This window comes from Lagopus leucura, unplaced genomic scaffold (assembly GCF_019238085.1).
Source record: "Lagopus leucura isolate 7727_CA_CO unplaced genomic scaffold, USGS_WTPT01 Super-Scaffold_100002, whole genome shotgun sequence".
NCBI lineage: Eukaryota > Metazoa > Chordata > Aves > Galliformes > Phasianidae > Lagopus > Lagopus leucura.
Genome location: NW_024962263.1, coordinates 10102305 through 10115908, shown reverse-complemented (window position 1 = coordinate 10115908; position 13604 = coordinate 10102305). Strand labels below are relative to the sequence as shown.

Here is a 13604-nt window from a genome sequence, read left to right as displayed (position 1 = left end):
AAATGTGTTCATGAGGTATCACAAAAGAGGAGACGGCCCTATGGATCCCAGCAGCTAAACAATCTTTGGGATTCCAGGGAACTGGTCAGGGGATCGACTGACCTTCCATCCATATGGGAAATCTGGGAATAGGGCTTACGTAAGTAGGGGAGGAGCAGCACATATGAGGTGTGGCTCGTGCATACAGAGCATGAATCTGAGAAAGGGAGTGAGTTATACACGAGACTGGTCAGATCAGAAGACAATCCCATCTGCTGTTGATACCTTCTCATCTCTCCTTGCGTAAAAGACCATCATGGAGCAGCGTGACCCAATGTGTATGAGAAAGTAAGATCCACTGTCACCTGTGTCACTGTCATTTGTGGAATCAGTGCCATACCAGGCTGAGACTACAGTTGATGTAACTTCACTCAGTGTGAATAATGCACAGTATGGCTGCATCACACCTGATATCCAGGCGATATGAAGAATAAATTAATGGATATGAGGAGCTAGTTGTGGCTTTGCTGAAATGCCCAGGAAATTGAGTGAAATTAAGGCAGGAACAGTATTGGAGTATCTGTATGACATGCTGAATCAAGAAGAAATGTCCAATAGCAGTCAGCAAAATATTTTCCAATGTTCACCTTGCAAATTTAAGATCTCCTTTACTTGAAACAATAGCTGCAAACAGTGAGATTTTCATGTATTCAATCAGTGAAATGTTATTGTCTGTGCATGTTTTGTAAAATCAGCTCACTTTGATTTGCTTTGAGTTGTCATTTCCTGAGTGCTGTGGGACCCGTGTGTGACCAGCCACCGGAAGGTAACGGCACTGTTTCTGCTACCTGGCTGAATTTGTTTCTTTCAAATCCTCAGAGATCTTCCGGGACCTTTAGGCATTACTGTGCAAATACACAATGAATAAGGTTTTGCTACTGACATTTTTCACTTTGGAACATTCTGGTGAACAAACATTTGCAAAAACAAAGAGAATCCTTTGATACTAAAAGAAGAAGAATCAGTCATTTTTTCCCTTATTTTCACTTACTTTTTTTGCAATGGCAGATCTTCTGTTAATCACTTATTTCTAATCAGTCTGAATGTCCTTCAGAAGTTCAGTCAGAAAATAGTCCCCTTCGCAGTGGTCAAGACTTTCAGAAAGGAAATAGTCTTCACTACAGAGAAATTGAAGACTGGCTGGACGGTAATCAAAGGATAGAAGAGTCTCTGCCTCTAGTAAGCAAAACAGCTGACATCAAGAGAATTCCAGCACAAGCACTGTTTTGTGTTTCTGAGACGTGAAATTTAGCATTGCAGTCACACACACATGAAATTGCAGGAGTAGTAAAGAAAAAAGATAGTAAAAGGAGTTACATCAGGCTGGTGACCAGTCACTAGTGAGGTACCCCAGGGCTCCATTTTAGGATCAGTTCTCTAAAGTGTTCTTACAAATGATTTGGATACAGGACTTGAATTCACATTAAGTGAGTTTGTGGATGACAGTACATTGGGAAGGGCTGTTGACTCCCTGTAGGGCAGAGAAGCTTTGCAAAGAGATCTTGACAAATGAGAGAGCTGGGCAATTGCCAGACACTTGAGGTTTAGCAAGAGTAGGTGCCAGATTCTGCACTTGGGATGGGGCAGCCCTGGCTGTGTGTTCAGACCAGGGGATGAGAGGCTGGAGAGCAGTCCTTCTCAGCATGCTGCATCTCTTTCTCCTTGATACCTTGCATAATCTCGTCAAGTGAGACAGGCTCACATCCCTATTCTGAAGAAGTGTTTTTTGAGTTCTGCACAGAGAGGTGGATTTCCTACCAGTCTGGGACCTGATTCTTTAAAATTTCATTCTAACGTGTCTTTTTCTGTAGAAAGAGAAGGAAAGGAAGGAAGGGTATGCCTCCACAGTTTTCTTTGTAAGGGAGATCTGGGGGTTGGCTGAAAAAAAGTATACAAAACTGTAATCAAGAAATGCAGTGTGTCCTCACTGGTACCGGAGGGGTAAATTTTTAATCACAACAACTAAAAATACACAGAAAAACAGTGTGGGAGACAGTAAGAGGTGGGTGGAATTGATTTGCTGCATTTTGACGTCTTCGTTGTTAAAAATATAAGTGCAGAATAGGTAAGGAAACATTTATTCTTGCTTTTGAGTGAGTTACTTGCACACTTCTGCAGTGAGATCTGCACGTTTATAACAGTCTGTTAAATGAAGTAAGAGGAAGTGTGTTGACTGCTGGAATGCTGTTAGGTAGGTGTACTGTTGCCTCATATTTGGAAACTTTATGAGGACTCTGGCAACCTCTTCTTTCCCAAATAATAAAAAGAACAGATGTGACAGGGAAAAGTCAGATCCTGCTGACTGTTCTGTCAAAGCATAGAATCATAGAATCTATGTAATAATATTATTTTCCTTTTTATCCCTGGATTTCTTGCACCTTCCCTTATCAAAACATACATGAAATCAAATACTTTGAGATCTGCTTAATTTCATGGAATCACAGAATGGGTTGGGCTGGAAGGAACCTCAAAGCTTGCCCAATTCCAACCCCCTGCTGTAGGCAGAGCCACCCACCAGCTCGGGCTCCCCAGAGCCCCATCCAACCTGGCCTTGAGCACCTCCAGCGATGGGGCACCACAGCTTCTTCTCTCATCCACACCTCTCTATCCCTGTAAGCCATCCCTCTTTTGCTGCAGCCCAGGATACTGCTGGCTTTCCGGGCTCCAAGTGCACACTGCTGGCTCACATCCAGATTTTTTGTCCAGCAGAGCTCCCATGTTCTTCTCCACGGGGCTGCCCTGAAGGAGTCCTTCTCCCAGTCTATACTCTTATCTGGGATTGTCCCAACACAAGTGTGACACCTTGCACTTGTTAAATCTTACTAGGTTCTTGTGGGCCCGTTTCTTGAAGACTCTTTTCTATCATGGTTTTGTCTTTCTCCTGGCGCAGATGAATTAGGCAGAATAATTCTAAAGTGCTGCTTGCTGCTGATATTACACAAATTAAAACAATCACTTCAGTCCCAGAACGCCTGGTTATTCTTCAGCCTGAGCACTTTACAATTTGCTGTGGGATTCAAGATTACCTTTATCTGCTGAACTGACAAAGTCCCAGCAGCAGCTTCTGTACAAAATAAACACAGAAGCTGCTTTTGACAATAGCTGTCAGAGGACTGGTTTGCTGTTAATGAACTCTGTTCTCCAGTTCTGGAATTTTTTCATTTGATGAAATGAGTGAAAGTCATGAAGTCAATTTTTGAGAGACTGTTTCTGGTCATGGATTGACTTCTTACCTTTTCTTCAACTGTCACAGGAGATCATGAACATATTGTGGCTAGTTAAAGCCTCATTACATTAGTGCCCCTCAGTCCCTCTTCTTTTTTTCTTGTCATAACCTGGAAAAATGTTACCTGTGAAGAACTTTGATAGTAATTTCTTTTGCCTTACAACAAAAGAAATTTGGAAAACATGCCTATGATGGAGGCTGCATGCTTCTGAGAGCATTTCAATCCTGATCTGTGTGTGTCAGGCATTCCCCAGTGCCCCAAGCCAACCTGATGGATAGCCAGTGGTGTTTGCTTGATTTGCGTTCAGAAGCAACCCCAGCCACATTCAGAGTGGCTCAAACCACTTCCTTCTCATCCCTGTTTTTTCTTCTTCGAAAACAGCTGTATAGAAACAGCAGTTCCACGCTCATAGCAGCTCCTGCTTAGGGGTGACCAGTGACTTTCTGGCCAAATTTGTTCAGAGGGAACGCTGGTCTGCCCTGACAGAGTTACTTTTTGAAGACAAATGAGTTCTGGTCATGTCCTGCCAGAGTCCAGACAATCTGCCACCTACGTGATGAGGTGGTGAGGTTTTCATCCTACTTCCCTAGATGTATAAAGGAGCTCAGTCTCCTGCTCATGCCTTTAAATACAAGGTGTCTGGGCTGTGCTGGTTGCTAAACGGCTCTGGGGTATCTGGGACTTCTCATATTATAGCAGTCTCGATGCCTTGCTGCCCTCTGCCAGGGCTGTTTCTGAGTTCGGTTGTTCCAAGTATCCTGTGCAGTAGTGGGAGCAATCACTGAGCACAGGCCAGCCATCTGCTTGGTTTTGTTTTTGAGAAATTTGAACTGAAAAGATTTTAATTCTTTAATGTTGTAGACATTCTGAATTTCGACCATTTCTGTTCCTTTTCTTTATAGTATCTCCTGGGTGAGGTCAGAGATAGGAAATGTGAGCATACACTGTTACAGCACGAGCCAGAACGTACTGTTTGATATGGAAGTATACTTTTTCAGTGCTGTGTTTAATATGTGTACATGTGTAGACTTGGAATCTGTCTGCAAATTTTTATTAAGCATCTTCTTCAAAGGTTTTTAAATGCTTGGCCTAGAGCTTTTGAATTCCACTGTGGATTCATATGCCTAATTTCCTCAGGTTGCTTCAGAAGTCCCGAAAATAACTGTTCCCTGCCTAAATCTGGAATTGTAATAATGAGCTATCAGAGCAGTCAGAAAGGGACAGTGTCTGTCCTTTAGAAACAGCATGTCCTTGAACTGTTCATCATCTGCTTATTCTGGGCGCATCTCTTGTTTCATCTGCCAGTAAGACAGACTTCAAAAATACCAGTAAATGCCTTCTCTTTTGTTTTACCAAGAAGGAAAAACTAAATAAAATCCTTCTTTATGCGATTAAGTGGGAGTTATTGGACTTAGGGCTTTTTCTACCACTTGTGACTGCTCATTCAGACCTTCCAGTGTTTGTCTGAAAAGAAAAAAAGAATAATCAACCAATCATAAAAGAAAGAACGTACCTTTCCTCCTTTTCTCAGTGTTCAGACCAGCACCATACAAACAGCCATTAATGGCTCACTATTGAAGTCTGAGGTTTCCTTCAGACCACTACATTCAAATCAATTGTGGGGCAGACAGTGTTTGCTGTGCAGTCCTGCCTCTTTGGAGACTTCACTGAGAAAATTGCCTTCACTAACTGAAAATAATTTACTATTAATGAGCTTTAGTGGGAGTCCCATTATTCTTCTTTGGTAGGATGCTGGTGGCTAGCATGCAGACTTGTGGGAGGACTGGTATTGAAGAAAGGAGAAAGATGAGGTAACCACAGGTTTCCATTAGAGCAGGGGGAACACAGTCCTGAAGTGTGATGTATCACCAGTGATATTCCGTAAGAAATGTAATCACCCTTCATGGGTAATGAGAAGAGAGGAAAACTTAAGTACATGAGCCACACGGAAGACAAATGTCAACTCCCTTATGTATTCAGGCAGATACAGAGGATAGCTTTGCTATAGAAAAGGGATAGCTGGAGTCACAATGAATCTTTCTAAGATGCTGCTCGGCTGAAGAGCTTAACCTTTTTTCATCATGTCAACCTGGAGTCAGCCGTTCAGCACCAGGTCTCAGACACTGCTCAGAAATCTGTGATACAGTTCCCAAAGCACTTCACAGGAGGCATCGCAGAGTTAGCACAGTGATTTATTGACAAGCAGTGGGCCGGTGAAAAATGGCTAAACGAGTCAGCTGCCAGAGGATGCAGAGAGGTTAGGAATAGGCTTGTGGCTACTGGTAAGTTCAGGTAAGACTTAGTGATTCACTGTCCTTGTAGACAAAGTGGTTAAGACTACTACTGTGCAAAACTGTTTTTGCGGTGCATAATTGTGAGCATATTAGAGCTTGAGAAGCATTACAATGGCTCGGAATACATCAGAGATAGAGTGAAAGCTTTTGTAATCACATTTGTTTGATGTTAAATATGGCATTCTCTGAGGAGCTTGAAATCAGTTTATTCTAACAGTGCCTTTTGAAAGTGCTCTACTCAGCAGCATGAGTGGAAGCAAAATTTGCGTGTTATGAGACAGACCTTTTTTTCACCTAGTGCTTTGACCATTTCTTTGTATCACTCCTGGAAAGAATTTCCTCCACCTTATCCATTGCTCTGTTTCCATCTGCCTTTGCCTATGTGTTCTTCACTCGGTTCTTCTCTCTGCCTTGACAGTAGGATGCAATATCCCTCTGCTTTTGTTGAGCTCTACCCTATCCATTTTCCCTGATTAACATCTTAGTTGGTCATCCCTCCTCAACAGACTGGGAAGTTAAGGAGAGTGAGTCTTGTCAAAGCCACTGCCAATGGTTGCCTGTCCTGCACGTTGGAGTTGCTAGATGAGAATGCGGTTGGGGAAGGCTATGTGTTTTGGCAAGGTCTTCAATCTGTGCCTGAAACTAGTTTCACTTCAGCAAATGGACATAACCTTCCTATAGGTTTTGCACCATTTCTCCTTAGTCAGTTTTTAAATTATGTTTAGTATGGAAATGTTATAAGTTCATTTATTGTAGCATGCCAGCACTGTGAAGAATGCTTTTGTAACTAATTCTGAGTTTTTTCTCAAGTTCTCTTGAATTCTTCATGGAAATCTGTTTGGGAAAGTAGAACTAGTACCATGGGCTTACGTCTTGCAAGAATCATTTGAGTCACAGGAGGTTGTCAAAGTACTGAGATAGACAGCCATCAAGCATTTCTCAGGCTTAAGAAGGACACCATTGTCCTCTGCATGTTGAGAACTGCACACATGGTGCCTGTTGGAAATACGGATGTTTGTTCTCATCTCCTGAATGGAGCATCAAAAACTGTGTAAAGGCTGATAATAGGATGGCCAGATCTGTAATTGTTAGGGTACATTCAGCAAACATATATTCTGTAATGCTACCATAATGAGAGACGAGAGGAAAAGTATTTTTAAGCCCCTCTTCACTATGCAGTATTGCTCTGGAAGGAGAGGTAGATATAGCAATAAATCCTGCTGTTCTTATTTTATGGATCCAGAACACGTTTTTTGTGGGAAAAAACCCAGACGACATGTTATAGCTAGAGAAGATTTCTTGAAGTTGAGTCAAAGTATTAAGCAGCTCACAGGTTAGTTGTCTTCTTGCTGGAAAATGTCAGCATTTAAGCTGAAGAAACAAGATGTGCTTTAATTTCAGAACAAATAAATGTCATCATTTGTGGAGTAGATCACAATGTCTTCACATTGTTTAGTATTTTAACCTACCAGCTAACTTTAAATAGCTGAAGAAAATTATTGCCAAGTTCTATTAAGAGCTGATCATCCACTTATCTGGGTAAAAAGAACAGAAATCATGTCACTGTGGAGTCTCTAAGTTGCATATTGATGGAGATGCACCTGGGCTGCAGAATGTACATCTTGATGGTGGCTGCTGGTGCTCTGAATACCTCCAGAATTCAGGTTTCTGTCCTTCTTCTCTCAAATGCTGTCTGCTAACATTAACACTAACACCATGCAAATGATCTATTATTTATCAGGCATTAGACAGAAATGCAAGGGAAAGGTACCTTTTAAAAATATTCTGAGGATGAATAAAAGATTTGTTTAGTATTTTTGTGTCCATTAGTGCATGTGTGGGACGAATGGATGGGTAGTAAGGAAATGAGTGACTGTTCATACCTGGTAATACTTCAATACTTTGTTTTCATACTTTGTGAACGAGCACCAGAAGGGAGATAGATTTAATGGAGCTCTGTGTCTTTTTTCATAACTATATATGGTCTCATGGTTCTCATCAGAGACGCTGGCTTTCTCATCTCGCAGACTGGTAAACCAGGAGCCAAAGAACTGTGCGGTGTGTCTGAAGCCACAGTGGGGTGGCACACAGGAAATCCATCAGTTTGGGTCATGGTGATACTGTCAGTTGTGTTGAATAGGTGGGATGTACACTGAGCAAGTGAAAACCAGCGAGGATGTCACAGAATATTCAAGTTGTTCTTGAATTAAATTAATGGCTAGACTCAATTTCTCAAAGCCAACTGTGAGCTGTATCAGTTAGGCAGACATTTTTCCTAGTGTTTCCTAATGCAAATGTTTGTGGGTTTGGTTTTATAAGTCCTCACTTTTCAGAGCTTCTGAGTATTAGTAGTTCCCACTGTGTGGTCCAAACCGTTCAAAACGATGCCCTTGCTATCATTCATAGAAGCCAGGAATTTTTTGGAAATTAATGGGACACTTTGAAAAATCAACTTACAGAGTTTGTGTTTTGTAAGTTGTTTTAGATCGTAATACTAATTCTCCTCAGAGTGTTTGAAGAGTTAGGTCATGAGTATTTCAGTGCACAGCTTTTGGAGGAAGATGATGCTCTGAATCACAGAGAAAAAAGTCATTGAACAGAAAGTAATTTCATTTGAAAAAAAAATAATGAAGTTTTAATGAGAGATGTTTAAAAAATGAAAGTGATGAAACAAACCAGTGGGACCAACTTTCTCCATTCTATTGGTCCAAGAGGAAATATTCTAAAAGCTAACTAGAATGTGCAGCATGATGTGAAATGTCTGCAGTACTGGGTGTCTTTCAGACAAATAAACCTGTGTGGTTACACAGAAATTGCAAAGGCTGTCAATTCTCATGCTTTAAAACATAAGTGACATCTGCTTCGGGTCATGAAATCCCAGTATGCATTATGAACCTGCAGTATTTATAAAAGTCACTGTTGTATTTCATAGAGCTCTGAAACATCTGTTAGAAGACAATTCTATCAGCAGGATACTGGATTAAATGGTGTCTTCATAATACCTTAGTATGGCAATATCTATTTCATGTATGTTTAAATGTGTACAATGTCTGCACATTTCTAAACTTTGCTTTTTAAACAGCTCTTTCCTCTCTAGACCTCAGTAGATCCTTCTGGGCTCTTATAGTCCATTTCCTGAATATGAATTACAGTTGTGAGGGTGAATGTTAGCCTGGCAGATCACTGTAGTAGCCATTTGGGGCTGCAAAGTCAACATGTGTTTATGCAGTTCTGAAGTGGGAGATATTTAACATTACAAATTTAAGGTCTTTTGTGATTGCTAACCCAGTTCTTTGTGCTGACTTTCAGGTAAATCCAGTTTCAGCTCGGTGGAGAACATTTTTGGTTGGACTCAATGATATTTAAGGCCTTTTCCAACCTGAGTGATTCTATGATTCTATGATTTTAGGGATAAGTTTCTAATCTGATTCGGTACAAGTAGATTAGCTACTTCACTGTTGCATAATTATCCAACTCTTATAAATATATGCAGTTTTCAGTCTCCTGTCTTTGAAATATGCCTGGAACCTGGGTTTATTTGCTGTTTAATCTTCCCTCTAATGCACAAGGTCAATTCAGTTATATGCAATGTACTCTCTCTGGAGAAAAGAACATTTCTGTGTACTAGATGCAGAAATATCAACCTAGGCAAATACTGAATGGAAAATCAATACAAAACATCAGAACAGTATCTGTTTTAAAGGTTTTTTCTGGGTAATTAGTATTTCTTTCCTCACTCGATTTTTTTTCTACGTTCGGTTTCAATGTCTATTCTCTTTCTCATTTTTATTTTTCTCATTTGCAGTCATTCTAGCAGCTCAAAGACTTGCAGGATGCATGATGGTTAATTTCTAGCTGAAGCAAAGAAGTTCATACGTGGAAGAAGTTGAAGCAAACAGCTTCTCCTGTTTCTAGTGATGTTCTACTTGTAAAGACCCAAAAGTCCAAGTGACCTTATCCACATAAGCTAGCTGAAGACTCAGAATGATTCAGAATATCATAGCGCTTCTTTCAAGACTTTTCAAGACTTTGAACTTACAGTTATGTTTCTGAGTTTGACAGTGTGATCACAGGGTGAAATTTCTTGACTTAAAAAACACAGTTCTGCTACAGTTGAATTTTACGTGGAGCACTGGCTCTGGCCAGTGAAAGGTGTGGAAAAGTCAGGAAAGCAAAGGTGAAAAATGTAGACAAGGAAAAAGCACCATAATTAAAACAGGCTGATATCTTCATAGATGACTACCAACGTTTCTGGAAAACTGAATTAAGAGGCTATAAAGGGCCACAATTCTCAGAAGTTTGTGTTTAGCACTTCTGCAAATAAGACCTGTTTCATATTTCTGAAACTTAGACCAAAAAAGAATTCACTAAACACTTTATTTTTCAACCTTCTCTGAGAGATTTAAAAAAGTGCATAAGAGAAACAGGTGCAACCACAACTCCTGCATGCTATTTTGCTACTGTAGTTAGATTTTCAAATGTGTTCAGAGTGCCAACACTTTCCCTGAAGGGGAGGTGCCTACCCAGGTATTCCCTTGCACCATTTCCCTCTCCGATGGAGGGACCTGCAGCTGGTGAGCAGTCTCATCAAGCAGCGTGTTGGACACCAAGAATGTGCTCTTTCTCAAAGGATATAAATCTTGGTCCTTAAATCCAGAGTTCTGTGACAGATTTTGGTGTGACAGTGCTTTACTCCAGAAACCTGAAAGTTGCTGTGTCTGGAGATTATAGCAGCTTCAAATTAACATGTGTTTGTTTCTGATTCCCCTTTCATTTAATGATAATTTTTTGGCAGGGATTCTCTTTCTAAAATAAAAATAGATCTGCTTTGACTTGCAAATTCAAACTAATTGGACTAACTTTTTAGTCTTGCTATGGAGAATTTCTACTGTTTGCTTTTCCTTATTGTAATTACCGAATGAAAAGAAGCATCGTCAACAAAAGGTTATGTAAGCACCTATTCTGTGATAACCAAGTAGCCAAAGCAGTGGAAAGTTTGATTGAATAAGAGCTAGAATTCATGATTGCTTGGGATATCAGATGAAGGAAATGCTGTTAAATGGTTCTGAAGAACACTTGTTTGTTGATGTGTTTGCATAGCAGACTGCCAATGGAGTGCAGCAGCACCTTAGAGAGATGCTACCATCATGACTGATGGCAGTTTTAACTGAAAAACTGTGTCCTCAACTCAAAGCTTACATGTACTTTATTAATTTCATTAGCAAACTTCCTTGATAATCAGGTCACGCATATACTTAAGTAAAGGCTTTCAAAGCTCAATAGTAAAGAGAAAAATATCATAAAGATAGGGAATAAGCTCTTTTAAAGTAAATGAAAAAGTCTTATGTAAATCATCATCGGTGCTACATCTCTGTTCCAATACATTGATTTGTCCCAACACCTTCCACCAGTTACAGATTCCGGTGCTGTAACACGTGAAAACTACAGTAAGTAAACTTGAAAATAAAATATGCTGTCAGCAAGACACTTCCAAGTGATCAGTGGAGAGGTCTGTAATTTCTCTGTAGCACTTAACTGCATTTTCTTCACAAGGATGTTTGGCACAAGGTGAGCTTACTGAGTGTCATCCCAAAAAGTTGTTTTGAAAATGCAGTCTGAAATTGTCAGTAATTGATTTTTTTCCTACTTGTAAGAAAGGAGCGATTCTCATGTTGTAGAAAGTCACAATATCAGTTGTTGAAGAAAGCTGTTCTTTGAGTCTCACTGAAACTGGAAGGTTGACAAATACAAAATAGGACTTCAACCCACTGGAATCAGTAGAAAACATCCCATTGACTTCAGTGGTATTAGGTTTGGGTCCTGTGTGTTTCCTTTGCTCATTAAAATCCAATCTGTGTTCAGATAACACAGTCATTTCTTTTCCAGGAACTTGGCCCTTATTGCCAGTGAATTCAGTTCTCCACTGAGAAATACGATCGCTGCTGTTAGAAATACATTTGTTATTCAGGAGGGACATGATTTGTTCAGTATTGTATATCATTTATATCATTTGTATTGTATATCAGTATATCATTTGTTCAGTAGGGTAAAGTGGTAGTTAATAAAGAGATTTGCATTACAGTTGCATTCAAAAGTCCTTCTGGTATTCTGGTATTTTGGAACTTCAGAAGGCACATAAACATTGTGCTACACGTGCACCCACATTTTTACTCACTGTGAAAACTGATCATCTCTTACTGAAAAATCAGCCATTGCCAACTTTAAGGGCAAATAAAAATGCAGATTCAACTATCACATTTTCTCCTTTTGAAGCATCAGACCAGCCAACAATGGAACATGAAAGAACAAATAAGTTTATAACTAAAAATGTGTTTTGCTTAGCTGTGTTTGCAGTCATGATGCTGTCAAGTCTTGCAAGCATGCAGCTGGGACAGAAAGGAGATAATAAATAGCCACTGCTTTAACTCTGCAAAGTTGAACTTTCAGTTCCTATTGCAATCATGCCAAGTTTGGCTAAGAAGGGGATTACTTCACATGTTGTTTGGTTTATTGCCTACCTTTCTCAAGCATTTGTGTGTGCTGTCAGGGCTATCAACATTTCCATTATTGAAGGGTACCCTCTTTACAAATAATCCTAATACTTTTAGGAGACTGTCTTCAAAATGAATATATGTGCTTATGTAGCGTGATCGAGGTGTACTGCACTTGTCTGTGTTGTTATCTACAGTCTGTTTCTGGATCTCCAAAAAATAACAAGATTATAACTTCTACATGAAATTGAAGTTGTAAGGATAGAATGAAAAATAAACTCTCAGAAAATCAAAAGGTGTGGACTAGTTTGCTTAAGCATTAGGAACCAGAACTGAAATTACAAAGAGTTTGCCTTAATCACAGAAGTTTGGCATTTCCAATCCAGGATAGCTGATAAGAGCACAAACAGTCCTTGAAGGATACACTGCATGTCCTTCCAGATCTAAAATCTGACAGTCACCTATTGTGTGTTTCCATGAGATAGTTCTCATAGTGTAGCAGGCCTAGAAACAAGTGCTGAAGTAACCCTATGAAGGTCTCATCTAGTTGTGTTACCTTGTCAACATTAGCAAGTTTAGGGTGCTGCAGAGGGACATGTATTTCATAAGCTTTCAAGAAATGATCTCTCCATTACAGAATGCCTTCTTAATCTTCATTTGCTAATCACTGCTTTTAGTTGAACTGTGGGAATGATTAATGTACCTAAACACTTGTGTCTTAATCTAGTTGTTTATTGGCATCAATAGTATTTCAAGACAATTAGTTCCACAAATTATCCATTCATTGTTTTTTAAAGCTGGGTTTCAATTGGGAAGGTGGTTAAGTTCTGTTTGACTTTGTGCTAGAAAGTAAAAAATATTTCCTACTTAACTTTTTCTATATTGTATATCGATGTTTATTCCATCCTCTTGTCATGTTTCAAATAAGCATCTCCCATCTGGTCAGTCATTCCTAATTCAGTTGTGTGTCATTGTCTCCAGGACCCTATATTACTTTTCTATGTTGTTTAGTTATGGAGGTCAGTCAATCTGTATCCAAAGTGAGCACACGGCATTGATTTTTATGCTAGCATTATAATATTTTATAATATTTTAAGTGCTTGCTTTTTTCTTGTTCCTTTGGGAAGATTCTAGCTTTTGTTTGCCCCATTCATGCTGAGCACATTTCTTGATCTTTTGGGGGATGGTGTGATGGGTTTTCCCACAACGAACTATTATGTTGTTGGATTTTATTTCTGCCCAGCAGTAGATTTTGCAGTTATTTACCCTACTTTTCCTACAAGTACTTCTTGTGTACTCTCGGTGAAAAAATAGACTAGATGTTGGGATGCGACAATGGAAAGAAAATACAAAGCCACTATAGATCTTGCCCAGTGCTGCCTCAATTGTTTTTTCATTTATAAAATGAAAAAAATGTATACTATACTTTGAAATCTCAGTTGTGGTGGGAGTAGAATTGGGAAGGCTATTTCCCTCACGTTTTGTCTACAGATATGTAAATATGCATATTGTTTTCCTTCTGCTCGTTTCAGTGATACGTGAGCAACAGGCTG

At 39.6% G+C, this 13604-nt stretch overlaps 1 protein-coding gene across 6 annotated transcripts in view; it reads left to right on the top strand.

Annotated features, from left to right (window-relative positions):
* Nucleotides 1–13604, top strand: part of FARS2 (phenylalanyl-tRNA synthetase 2, mitochondrial) — a 231136-nt gene that overhangs the window by 157653 nt on the left and 59879 nt on the right. The window contains exon 8 of one of the 6 annotated variants that reach the window (XM_042869138.1): nucleotides 9366–12126. The exons of the other annotated variants lie outside the window; for them this stretch is intronic. Within the exon in view, the coding sequence (XP_042725072.1) occupies nucleotides 9366–9408 (43 nt within the window). The 3' untranslated portion in view covers nucleotides 9409–12126. Of the gene's footprint in view, nucleotides 1–9365; nucleotides 12127–13604 lie in introns of those variants that run through there. 6 annotated transcript variants of the gene reach the window in all.